Below are 11,342 nucleotides of genomic sequence, written 5' to 3'. Positions count from 1 at the left end.
CATAAAAGTATTAAGGTAAGATAATCGAAAAATGAATATTTTACAAGATATTTTACGGTTTATGTAAAATTAAGAAATGATTTCAAGCCTCATAACTCGGAAAGTACTTAATTAAAACTAACTTAATTATAGTATTTTGGAAAGCTCTTGAGATGAGCTACAAGAATATGTAATAAAAATAGCGAGTTCCATTTAAAAAATCCAAAGTGATTTTGCCCTGATCTTGACAACACTCTTCAAGGTCATACTGATATCACCATGTAATGCGTTACTTGAAACCTTACAACTTTTGTTTGAAATATTTTTGTCTGCCGCGCTCAGTTTTTGAGATATTCGGCTGAAACGGGTGATCTGCGACACCCTGTATATACATATATATATATAATAAATTAAAATAAATTGTTTTACTGCACAATATATAGACCATTTAATATTAATTATATTGAACATATTTAGACCAGGAGACGTCATGTGAACACCACAATTGATAACATTGAAAATGTATTAGAAACTAAAATTTTTATATTACTTAATTTATCTTACTGAACATAATTTTAGAATTAATATGATTTTTACGACTAATTGTAAAATCACATTAAACCCAACATTTTATTCAAATAATTTTCAATTAGAAATATTCTTTTACTTATATAACAATAAGTAAAAGTTATCCGAATTATATTGTGTTCGATGTCATTTTAAACGCAAGAATTTCATTAATCCCTTTTAATCAAAAAAGATCAAACAAAATATAAAAGCTTTAGTTTTTATTTTATGGCAATTTAAAGTCATATATTATTATAAATAACGAAAAAATTCCCGATGCCGCAGATTCCGAAATTTCTTACACGAGACTTCATTTATAATATTCACGAATATATGTCAAAAAATAAAATGCATTTTTTATTCATTTGAAAGTAATTTTAATAGAATAATGAGAATTTTGCGATTAAAATAATACCAAACACGATATAAATCGCATAAATTTAATTAAATATATAATTATAATGAAATATTTATTATCAGATTAATTAAAAATTACCCGATTTACGTCATGTTTGATATCATTTTAATCGCCAAAATCTCATTAATTCATTAAAATTACTTTCAAACCGATAAAATTAAAAATAAAAGTTTCAATTTTTATTTTATAAGATGTTTACATTTTCGTGAATTGCGAATGGATAGAGGAAGCGAAGAAACCGATTGTAAGAGACTTCGGAACTCTTTGATGATAGGTCATCTCGCTCGCTCTCTACTCATGGTCTTACTTTCTTTGTCACACTTGACAATCGTGATAGATAGCTCGGAAAGATAAGCGGACCCAAGAATCGAGAGCGAGCGAAACAGTAACAAGAACGAGCGAGACAATAATAGGAGCGAGCGAGACAGTAATAGGAGCGAGCGAGACAGTAATAGGTGCGAGCGAGAGGAAAATAATAGCGCGCAAGAAAAATCCGATTCTCGAGCTCGAGTCTCGTTGCTCGTGCTATTTCTATCTCGTTCGCTCTTATTGTTATTTTACTTGTCCTTCTCGCTTCCTCACGTAACTTTCGCATTGCTTTTATACATACATACGTACATACATACGTATATACCACACACACACACACACACACACACACGCGCGCGCGCGTGTGTATATATATACATATATATATATATATATATATATATATATATATATATATATATATATATATATATATATATATATACATCTTTATTATTTAGAACTTTTATTCTTAAGAAATGTGTAGGATCTATATTGAAAATAATATCAAACTTTCTCTCTCTTTAAATATATAAATTATTTATTAATAGTCTGGTAAAAAATATCTTATTTTCAAGTATAGTCATATTATGAATAAATTTCTATATATTGTATATAGCTATTTTTAGTATAAATCTCGATATATATATATATATATATATATATATATATATATATATATATATATGGAGAAAGAGAGACCACAAATCTTATTTACATTAAAGATGTATACATAACTTGTCTTGCATTCATATTTTTGCAGTCATATTGCCGGCACTTTGTGCATATAGCACGGAACAGAACCACAAATCGTGGACATAGCATGTTACCCTTTGAAAAGTTTCATGGACATGGCTATGTAGTTCAATGTCCACGTTTTATGGACATAGAGGCGCTTCAAATACGGGTTCCACCTAAATCAGGGGCATGGCCGCTCTCAGGCTTCTCTCTGCTGCCATGTAGAGGCACCTTAATCCCATCATGCCTCGCGCGACCATGTGCGACAACTTGACGGCGTGTACCATTCTTCGAGAATGTCCGAAAATGTCAACAGCGTCTAAAGTCACTTTCGGTTTATGTTGCACGGTGTCCGTTGGAATAATAGGCTACGTTCATTATAAACAGGCATACGACAGGTAGGTGAGTACGCGCGTTATTGCTATTTGAATAATTATTACTCGACGCAATTAAATGACGGGCTGCTTACGTTACAGGGAGCAACTTCATTTGGGGGTGATACGCGACATCGAGCGACGAGAGCGTCGAAAAGTGCAAAATGTCTACATTTTGCAGCAGCAGGCTGAATTGACCAAGGAATTGCGCAAAGGGATGACGACGGCTCAAGCGACGAATACGTAACGCGAAGCTGTATTCTGTTGCTCCAGTTTTTGTAGAGGGGATTTAAAAGAGTGCGTGTGTTTCAAGTATCCCGTCCCGTCAACCCACTCCGTTTTCTTTCCATCGATCTTTCTCATTGAAAAAAAAACACTTATAAATTTCAATTTCCTTCCAATTCAACGAACATTATGGCCGCTGAAGAGTCTGTGGATCAACCAGGTAAGTTTGGAGCTTTGGAGAACAAAAGTGCAGAGATAAGTTTGTCAGAGTACTGGTTAGGCTGGTGTATATAGTGAGGTTATTTATATATACCAAATATATATACCAGATATGTTATGTAATGCTCTCTCTTGATGTAATTTCTTAAACTATTTTGTGTTATTTTTTTCTCTTTTATTTATCTTTCTTATTGTTATCATGTAGTTAAATGATAGTTCTTTTGTGAAAGAGAGAAACAAAAAATAAAATCAAAGATAATGATATCCTGTTGAGATATTATTGTAAATTTAAAGATTCAAAATATTAAAAACTTAGATTTTATTTTCTACCAATGTATCGCTTGTTTCATTTAATAATTTAGGAAAGAGAATGTAATTATATATTTAAAAAATGTTCAAATTCCATAAATTGTGCACAAAGTATTATATAAATTGATCTTTGCTATTGAATTAAATTTAAAACTAAATTCCAAGAATAAAATAATATTTTGCATTATAATGAAAACATTTCAAGTACAAACTAAACTATACAAACTATACTAAAGTAATAAATTCCTGTTTTATAGATTTATCTTGCGTAGAGGAGAGCCTAATGAGTCTAGAGAAACTGGATAGAGCGTCTCCTGATTTATGGCCTGAACAAAGTGAGTATCTCTTTTTCGGAAGATCTCTTTTTGAGATATATATACATAATATACATCATATATGTAGCGAGCAATGAAGTTCCAGGTGTGCATGAGTTTGTCGCTCAAAATTCACCGCAGACAGAGCCATGTTTTTGGACTGCGAGTTTTTCAGCGGACGACATAAGTCAATTGCATCGTGAGTTAATATGCGTTAACATATAATTCTTCATCTTGTGTTGCTAAATATCGTAAAAAATTTTCTTGCAGAATTGGGTAATTTAACAATGACCGGGCTTATCTCGGAAGTGAAAAAACTGCACGATTTAGCTTATCAGCTGGGTCTAGAAGAAGCTAAGGAAATGACGCGTGGCAAATATTTGAATATATTTAAACATAAATAATATTTCATAGTTAAAAAAATAAAACTCGTGAAAATGCAATACCAATCGGTGTTCTTAAGTACCATTTTGAGACGATTGCATTTGCAATCTTAGGCATTCTCTAAAATCCATCGTGTGTATCTCTGTACATTTATGAACGCAGATGGAAAAATGGTGCTTGAGTCGCAACTAGACCCATATGATAGGATTCCGACCTGATAAAAAAAATATACATATAAACATGAGAAATATAACCTATAGTATATACATATATATAGAAACATTATATATATATATATATATATATATATATATATATTATATTAGTGTAATATACCAGGAAATATGTGTTCGCATATTTATATAATAGAGGACTTCCACTGTAACCTGAACAAGGTTCACAGTCTCCTTTGGCGCACAACTCAACAGACAGACCTTGGCTTGAATAATCTGAGCATTGCTGCTTAGGTACGAGTTTTAGTTGTAATGATTGTTGCGTCGGTGGTTGTGCTGGATCACAGGGTTATCGCATTTGAACATCACACATAAACACTGCTTACAGTTTACTGCTTTACGATAGTTTGTTCAATTAATATAATACCTTTTTGACCGGATAATTTTCCCCAGCCAACAACGGTGCATGTACTTTCCAAGCTGACGTATCTATCTTCCGGTATAAAGCAGATTGGTTGCGCTGTGGCTGAAGAAGACCGGATGTGCATTTCATTAAGACCGATCACCAAAACGTTTTTACATATGTATACATTGAATTGTACATACCTGTAAAATTGATAGCCTTCTTCAAGCGAAGTAAGGCAACGTTATTGGAAAAACTTGCGGCGTCGTAGCCCGGATGTTTTATTACATACGATATATCATGGCTACTGGTATTGTGTCCGCAAAACAATTTATTGCAATCTGGATCCGACTCTGTATTATATTCACCAATAAGCACAGAGCATCTAAATACGAATAAAAACCGTTATAAATTATTGCATGCTCGATTCCAGGCTTAATTATACAATCGAAAATATTAGTAAAGATTATTCGTTATATTTTCGACTGTTATATACATACAATTTGTATTTGTCCGATTTCGCGAGTGCGCATGTAGCTGTAGTTAATACTGTACGCTCATTAACAATCACGCCACTGCACGAGTATTTGATCTCACTCGTTAATGTATCTGAAAAACGAATTCTTGCTAACAATCTGAAAGCGCATGTCTTGTATAATAAAAGAAATATAGCTAATTAATCTCTCCTTCAAATAGATAAACTTGAGTATAGTTTGTCGTATACATAGTGTTACTGAAGCCGCACAATTTCATTGAGAAACATGGAATTAAAGTTTAACGCACTCAATGAAAAGTTTTCAATGACGTCACATGATACAACAAATACTTTAATTCTCAACATTAAGAGAAAAAAATGAGCGGGTTCTGGGACACATATAATACAAGCATTTCGCACAAATACTTGCTTGTAAAACCGATCCTCGCGACGAAAGGATACGATCCTAAATTATCTATGTTATTTCGAATAAGACTCTTTCCGCATTGAGATTTCGAAGACGATTGTGTCAGATACGCATCCTGATTCGTATATATCGGCCGTTCGGAATAATTGTCTACGCTGCAGCAAATTTTCATGCGCGTTCGATCATATCCACAAACAGCCTGTCGTAATCTGTAGTCGAAAAATCTGCGTATGTATGCATGTATATACGCGTATATATTTTATAATGCAAAAAATATAATATCACGTTTACCTGTGGGCGGAAAGCTCGTTTCGTTCCATTAAAGATACAACCGCCGGGCAGTATTCGATGAATGTGCATTTCTGATCGCCAGGGCATGAGAGAGAATTATTTTGGCACGTATAATATCGATAATCGGAATGCTCGCACGGTTTCGAAGTTACTATTGGCAGTAAAAGCAGCAGCAATAAGCAGCACATTTTTCTAAATATGAATATAAATAGATGATCACTTTAAAAAAATACTCTACTTTCATATAGTATTCGTATAATCAGTCATAATCAATTTTAAGAAAATCTACTCTAAGAAAAAAAATTTTCTCATAGAAAGAATGACAGCGTTGATCTGTAAAAAATTATCGTTTACTTCCAGAGGAAAAGTTTCCTGCTCTAAATTCGTTGTTCTTTCCGTACGCGACTGATAACGCAAGACACTGATGCAGATGTATTTTTCGCATCCGCGACTAACATCATCTATACCGGATGATGAACTGATTTCGTTGCATCGTGCGCTTTTGTGCGCAACAGATTTGTTTCTCTCGGTTACCTTGACTAGAGCATTATTCGCACATCCGGCGGAACTGCGATTAGCAGGTAAAAAGTGTATTACGCGATTCATGCGCGAGTTGTCATTATGTTTTATCTAGATTTCTTAAGAAGATAACAGAGGGTTGATATAAACCTTTTATATTTTTACGAATTATCGTTGATTAGTTTAAATTGAAAAAAGAGAATTAGTTCATCATATATTATATTTTTAAAATAGCTGACTATGAATAATATAGGAGTATTTTACGAGATATTTATTTTCCTTCAATTATAGACATTGTCTGTATAATTGCGTGATCCATCTCCTTTATGTATAAAATTTATTGTATATTCATACACTACACGAAAAAAGACTATGGACTCAAAATAATAAGTTATTAAGTACTGGCATAAAATTTCTCGCGTTGCTTGGCATGATATGAATTATTATTTGAGTGCATTAACAAACTTTGGTTTGTGCAATTTTTTTTAACTTTTACGCGAAATCTTAACAATGCGAATTTCGTCTTTCGTTCCATTCGATTGCAGTTTCGATGATGCCGGACGATCGGACGAAGTCGACGGCGACGATATTGGCTGTATGTTGCCACTTGCTATTATACCAATTCGTAACATTGATATTAACTTTCTCCGCCATCTCACGAATGCTTCCAAGTCTATTTAAGATTACGTCCCACGTATTAGGTGTTAATTCCGCCATCGCTGATCTCGGTATCGCTCTAGGATACCTGAAATCAGAGAAGCCCAATTGGAACAAAAATATTCATTGAATGATATAGACATAATACAAAATAATATCAAGTATAGTTTATAGCGCTATAAATTTACAATGCCTGTCAGCATCAGCTTTGTACGAATTTTACACACCCGAGACTTTCCGTTTCGATACGATTCAGATAGTTAAACAAATCATCGATGTTTCTGACGTTTCCCCATTGATGTGTCACGCAGGGCCATATGCTCTCGTAACGATTGACCACTCGTTTCTCGTCATAACCGATTATGAGCCTTTTCCCAGATGACCAGATTGTATTCAGCGTGCTGGTCCACCCGTAACTCTTCGGCAAGTAATATCCGGCAAATTGTTCCTCGAGAAATCCAACGAAATTGTGATGCACTCCCAGATTTTTCCCAAAACCTAGTACCAAAAAATTAAACGAAAAGATCTTATATTATACGATAAAGAGAGAGAGAAAGAGAATTAATATATCTTATTATTAAATTATAGTTTATTATTATTATTATTATTATTATTGGAAATAATAATAAATTATATAAGAGAGAGAAATAATACAAAATAAATATTGTGCATTTTATAATTTTATAATATATCTACACTATATATGATATGAATATATAATAATAATTATATAATAAAAAATATTGTAGTTTTTATATCTAATGATTTGTATATACGAATATTATTTTGGTTTGATCAAATGTTATGAGCGATTTAAGGAAAATTACCAACGGGAAATTCCTGGATGTCGAATATCACGATCTCGTTTGTATTGTCAAGAAAGATCTTCACTTGATTCACGACATTTTGCATAGGAACAGATTTGAATACCCCATGATTGACCCACCATATCGAATTCGTGTTAGGATAGTGTCCGACCCTGATGTCCAGATATCGAACCCCATAGATCAATTGCGCGAGTACGTCCACATCCTGCAGTTTAATTATCCTAACGATTACCAGCAACGGTTATTCTATATTTAATTTTTATCTGATTTCAATGTTCCTAGATTTTATCTGATTGCAAGTTCGTCGGCCATATTGAATTATAACAGCGAGAAATTATGTAAATTTTTTTTTAGTTTTATACATTAAAATATATTAGTTTTTCTAATCTCGCGTATTATATATTTGAGATTCTAAATCAATTTTTAATTAAATAATAAGCGAAGTTTTAGGGCATATAACAATCCTCATTATCAAAGTGATATGTGAAATAACTAATTTATTTCGTTCTATCGTATAAAAGAAAAAGATTTGCATAATTTCTCATTTCTGACATTTCATAATTCGATATGCCTACGATGAGGAAACAGGAGCTTTTTGTGTAAGCAACATTCAGAACTTTTCGTTAATTATTCAAATGATAAAAAACTTCATCTCTAGAGAAACAATTCCGATAAAAAAACTTAATTTTTTAATATATTGTTTATAATGAAATAATTTAAATAATTTAAAAAATTCTTTAACTGTTGCATACTGTTTATAATTAATAATTTTTTAATTATGCACAGTCCTTGCCTCTTTCTGACGAAATTTTATCAATCGAATCACTACAAATGTTTTTACATTTGAACCGAGAGGAAATCTTCAAGTCAAGAAAAGAATCTATGAAAAATTAATGCCATAGAAATATCTTGTGTTTTAATGACTTTCTATATATTGTAACGAGATCTTTTTGTAAATTTACCTAAAAAAAATATTCGATTCTTCAAGCAATTACCTGTGTTATTACGAATTTCTCGACGATGTTCTCAGAGTTCGCCCGCTCGTGTATCGCGTACGATGCAGAGTCATGTGTACCTGGTAAGAATATCCTGCTTATCGGTAATGATCCCAGGCTGTTCCTCCTCTCTGCCATCCATTGAGGATGCGTTTGCAGACAGTTTGTCAATCTTATCGTACCGTTTCTTAGCCAGGCGACATGATACTCTAATATAAAAAAGCACAAGATTCAAATATATATAGCTAGATATCCTATTAAGAAAATGTCGCGAAAGATAACGAGACAAGAAACAATCTTTGTACGCTTCTTAACAGAATTTAAAAAATAGAAAAAAAACGATAGAGAGAGAGAGAGTATTATCTACACTTAATGACAAACATGAATGTATAAAAAATTTTTGTAATTACATCGTCAGATTATGTGAAAGAGATTAGCGCAATCTCCATGCATAATCCGATTAGTAATCTATGTCGTAAAATTATGTAATCGCGTACGTACGTAGACATTGTTGAACAAACATGAGACTCGAGGTGGGGACGAACGTGGCCTGCACTCCGGTCCTCTCGATACCACTCGGCGCGTTTGGTATCAGGGTATAAATTGGCTCGAGGTCGTTCGTGGGTTCGCTCGTGTAAAGAGCTATCGTATCGCCCGGTCGATACTTGACGTGGTTCCAATAAATCTCGATCTCTCGTATCATTTTAATGGACATTATGGGCGAGATAATCAGGCCGACGTGTGCGCGTTGGAAATCTAAAAAGCAAAACAAGTGTACGGAATGTTCAGTCGAAAGACCTGTTTTATGTTGATAATCCTCGACGACGATTTAAACGAATTATTGCGAAATTAAGTACATGTATACGTATGCATAATTACGTAAATCTCTGCAAGAAATCGTAAAGAGAATGTTTTCCTGAATTCTTTTTCTTCAATCAATCGAAGGATATGATGCCGAAAGCAATACAAAGATGCACTGATTCAATGTTCAATCGATTGAAGCGTTGTTAATAATCATTATACATTATAATATTGGTGATACCGTGATTTTATAACTCACCATCTCCAGTTTCTGGATCGCAGAATCTTCCGATCGATATGCAATCGACGATTATTAACCAAGGGAAAAGGGCGAGAACGATTGCGAATGACCTCATTTTCGCTCACGAGTTATGCAGGAAACCTCGTTAGTAAGTAAAATCTATCCGCCTCTTCGTCGGGACGTCGACATTCCTCTTTGTGCCTCCACAATCGTTTCAATTCTCTCTTCCACGAAGACTGTTTACTATAATATACCACTAGAAAAAAGACGTCGGCCTTAGACTTTGCTCCAATTTTGCTATTTCTGCATACACACACACACATAATTCTTGAATTTAAAAAATTATCGCGTACGTTAACAATCTCACACATACAACATATTTCCATTTTGAAAAAAAAAACGAGCGATATCAATAATACATTTTACAATATTAATAATTTATCAATAATACATTAAATTATTTGATTTAATAAGTAACGAAAACAATTGCACTCTCACATAAATTATAATAATTTTTCAATCAAAGACTCTCTCTGCTTTTTGTGATGAATATAATATTTCAAAATATTTTTGATATGAATAATATCTAACATACTTTATAATGTATTATTTAAAAGTTCAATTATTTAATATATAAATTTTATTGTTAATATTTTTATAAATATTTATCGCGTCGGAGAATTTATACTTATTTTAGTATAATATTTTTTTCACGTCTATATTATTATCATATGATATGTAAGTATTTAACAATATTTGCATAACTAAAATTATAAAAATTATTCCAAGCTGCGAAGTTATGGATGTATCTTGCAACAATAATATTAACACTTATACAATAATCACTTATGTAATAATCATATTTTAGATAAAAATATCTAACACACACATTTGTGCGTTATAATGTTACGATACGATGATCGATCGACTGAATGGTCTTCGATTCTTCCCTCGGTTCGGCGCACTCGTACCTCTCTCCGTTGATAAATCGTGACTGATCGTCGTTGTGATCAAGTCAAGTTGTGCAAGTTCAAGAACGTGTGATGTCGTGAACGCGATGACGACAGATTCGAGTGATAGCTACTCTAAGTAAAAACATCCGCATAAATCATGAATGTTAACTGTTTATTTTTTCCTGTCCTATATCCTAATGTTAGCAGCAATTATTTATTTTTTGCATTCGTCACGAAGTTCTGTAATCTGTATTCTTTATATCATTGCTTTTAAGGAAAAAACGAATATTTTCTCTTCGATCCTCGTAATTTTATTCAATATACAGTAATTTTCGATTAATAAAAAATGATTAATAAAAATTTAAAAAAAAAATAAATTAAATAAAAAATAGATTGAATAAATAATGAATAGATTTAATAAATAGATTAAATAAAAAATAGTTAATGAAATATTTAAAGATTTTTTTTATAAAAATACCGCGCGCGGAAAAAGAAAAATGATGATAGAAGAAATTCGAAGAAACTTTCAATTATTTCGTAATCATGAGAATTTGCTTACGTAGGATGTAACACTCGACACTCGATCGAGATCGTTGAATCGCGTGGGAGGGGGGAGGAAGAAAATTACATATATAATGCGACTCGACGATATTTCTCCGATGCTGATCCAACAACTTTAGATCACGCGTTGAAGAACGGAAGATTTCTTACCGAAAATTTATTGCAAAGAGTGACCGCGAGATC

At 32.6% G+C, this 11,342-nt stretch overlaps 4 protein-coding genes across 9 annotated transcripts; 2 read left to right on the top strand and 2 right to left on the bottom strand.

The window, feature by feature from the left end:
• Nucleotides 1-2,026: 2,026 nt before the first annotated feature.
• Pet117 (cytochrome c oxidase assembly factor-like) lies at nucleotides 2,027-2,632 on the top strand. Of its 2 annotated transcripts, none has more exons than XM_083080953.1 (2): nucleotides 2,027-2,409; nucleotides 2,488-2,632. In XM_083080953.1, exons 1-2 carry the CDS (start codon nucleotides 2,255-2,257, stop codon nucleotides 2,630-2,632), a joined length of 300 nt encoding a protein of 99 aa, XP_082937079.1. In that variant the 5' UTR covers nucleotides 2,027-2,254. The 2 variants fall into 2 exon arrangements, 1 of the variants encoding a protein (XP_082937079.1); XR_014435558.1 differs by having other exon boundaries at nucleotides 2,275-2,413; nucleotides 2,488-2,627.
• Nucleotides 2,633-2,690: 58 nt separating this feature from the next.
• Nucleotides 2,691-3,895, top strand: Lin-52 (DREAM core complex component lin-52). 3 transcript variants are annotated; one of them, XM_083080950.1, is made up of 4 exons: nucleotides 2,691-2,830; nucleotides 3,396-3,473; nucleotides 3,559-3,651; nucleotides 3,723-3,895. In XM_083080950.1, the coding sequence occupies exons 1-4, from the start codon at nucleotides 2,800-2,802 to the stop codon at nucleotides 3,854-3,856; spliced, it is 336 nt and encodes a 111-aa protein (XP_082937076.1). In that variant the 5' UTR covers nucleotides 2,691-2,799; the 3' UTR covers nucleotides 3,857-3,895. The 3 variants fall into 3 exon arrangements, with proteins under 3 accessions (XP_082937076.1, XP_082937075.1, XP_082937074.1); XM_083080949.1 differs by having other exon boundaries at nucleotides 3,553-3,651; XM_083080948.1 differs by having other exon boundaries at nucleotides 3,541-3,651.
• LOC145961099 (chymotrypsin-like protease CTRL-1) lies at nucleotides 3,282-6,268 on the bottom strand. Its single transcript, XM_083080954.1, has 7 exons — nucleotides 5,606-6,268; nucleotides 5,318-5,523; nucleotides 4,913-5,021; nucleotides 4,616-4,797; nucleotides 4,437-4,535; nucleotides 4,173-4,345; nucleotides 3,282-4,050 (listed from the first exon to the last, which is right to left on the bottom strand). The coding sequence occupies exons 1-7, from the start codon at nucleotides 5,791-5,793 to the stop codon at nucleotides 3,946-3,948; spliced, it is 1,062 nt and encodes a 353-aa protein (XP_082937080.1). The 5' UTR covers nucleotides 5,794-6,268; the 3' UTR covers nucleotides 3,282-3,945.
• Nucleotides 6,269-6,380: 112 nt separating this feature from the next.
• LOC145961092 (PI-PLC X domain-containing protein 1) lies at nucleotides 6,381-10,745 on the bottom strand. Of its 3 annotated transcripts, XM_083080941.1 has the most exons (7): nucleotides 10,535-10,745; nucleotides 9,664-9,901; nucleotides 9,105-9,359; nucleotides 8,604-8,812; nucleotides 7,609-7,813; nucleotides 7,009-7,279; nucleotides 6,381-6,869 (listed from the first exon to the last, which is right to left on the bottom strand). In XM_083080941.1, exons 2-7 carry the CDS (start codon nucleotides 9,758-9,760, stop codon nucleotides 6,629-6,631), a joined length of 1,278 nt encoding a protein of 425 aa, XP_082937067.1. In that variant the 5' UTR covers nucleotides 9,761-9,901; nucleotides 10,535-10,745; the 3' UTR covers nucleotides 6,381-6,628. The 3 variants fall into 3 exon arrangements, with proteins under 3 accessions (XP_082937067.1, XP_082937069.1, XP_082937068.1); XM_083080943.1 differs by lacking the exon at nucleotides 9,105-9,359 and having other exon boundaries at nucleotides 10,535-10,744; XM_083080942.1 differs by lacking the exon at nucleotides 10,535-10,745 and having other exon boundaries at nucleotides 9,664-9,927.
• Nucleotides 10,746-11,342: the final 597 nt, after the last annotated feature.

Source organism: Camponotus vicinus, unplaced genomic scaffold (genome assembly GCF_025532165.1).
Source record: "Camponotus vicinus isolate PSW18456_S1 unplaced genomic scaffold, iyCamVici1.0 SCAF_10, whole genome shotgun sequence".
Lineage (NCBI taxonomy): Eukaryota > Metazoa > Arthropoda > Insecta > Hymenoptera > Formicidae > Camponotus > Camponotus vicinus.
Note: the sequence above shows the minus strand (reverse complement) of the source record. Positions and strands in the feature narration are given on the sequence as shown.

Coding starts and splice junctions, on each gene's coding strand:
- Pet117 (XM_083080953.1), top strand. CDS start 2,255: ATGCCTCGCGCGACCATGTGCGACAACTTGACGGCGTGTACCATTCTT. Junction 2,410..2,487: donor TATAAACAGGCATACGACAG/GTAGGTGAGTAC, acceptor CTTACGTTACAG/GGAGCAACTTCATTTGGGGG.
- Lin-52 (XM_083080948.1), top strand. CDS start 2,800: ATGGCCGCTGAAGAGTCTGTGGATCAACCAG. Junction 2,831..3,395: donor AGAGTCTGTGGATCAACCAG/GTAAGTTTGGAG, acceptor CCTGTTTTATAG/ATTTATCTTGCGTAGAGGAG. Junction 3,474..3,540: donor TGATTTATGGCCTGAACAAA/GTGAGTATCTCT, acceptor TCATATATGTAG/CGAGCAATGAAGTTCCAGGT.
- LOC145961099 (XM_083080954.1), bottom strand. CDS start 5,793: ATGTGCTGCTTATTGCTGCTGCTTTTACTGCCAATAGTAACTTCGAAA. Junction 5,524..5,605: donor AACGAGCTTTCCGCCCACAG/GTAAACGTGATA, acceptor TTTCGACTACAG/ATTACGACAGGCTGTTTGTG. Junction 5,022..5,317: donor CGCGAGGATCGGTTTTACAA/GCAAGTATTTGT, acceptor TTCGTTTTTCAG/ATACATTAACGAGTGAGATC.
- LOC145961092 (XM_083080941.1), bottom strand. CDS start 9,760: ATGAGGTCATTCGCAATCGTTCTCGCCCTTTTCCCTTGGTTAATAATC. Junction 8,813..9,104: donor GTTTGTTCAACAATGTCTAC/GTACGTACGCGA, acceptor TTTTTATATTAG/AGTATCATGTCGCCTGGCTA. Junction 7,280..7,608: donor CATCCAGGAATTTCCCGTTG/GTAATTTTCCTT, acceptor TTTTGGTACTAG/GTTTTGGGAAAAATCTGGGA.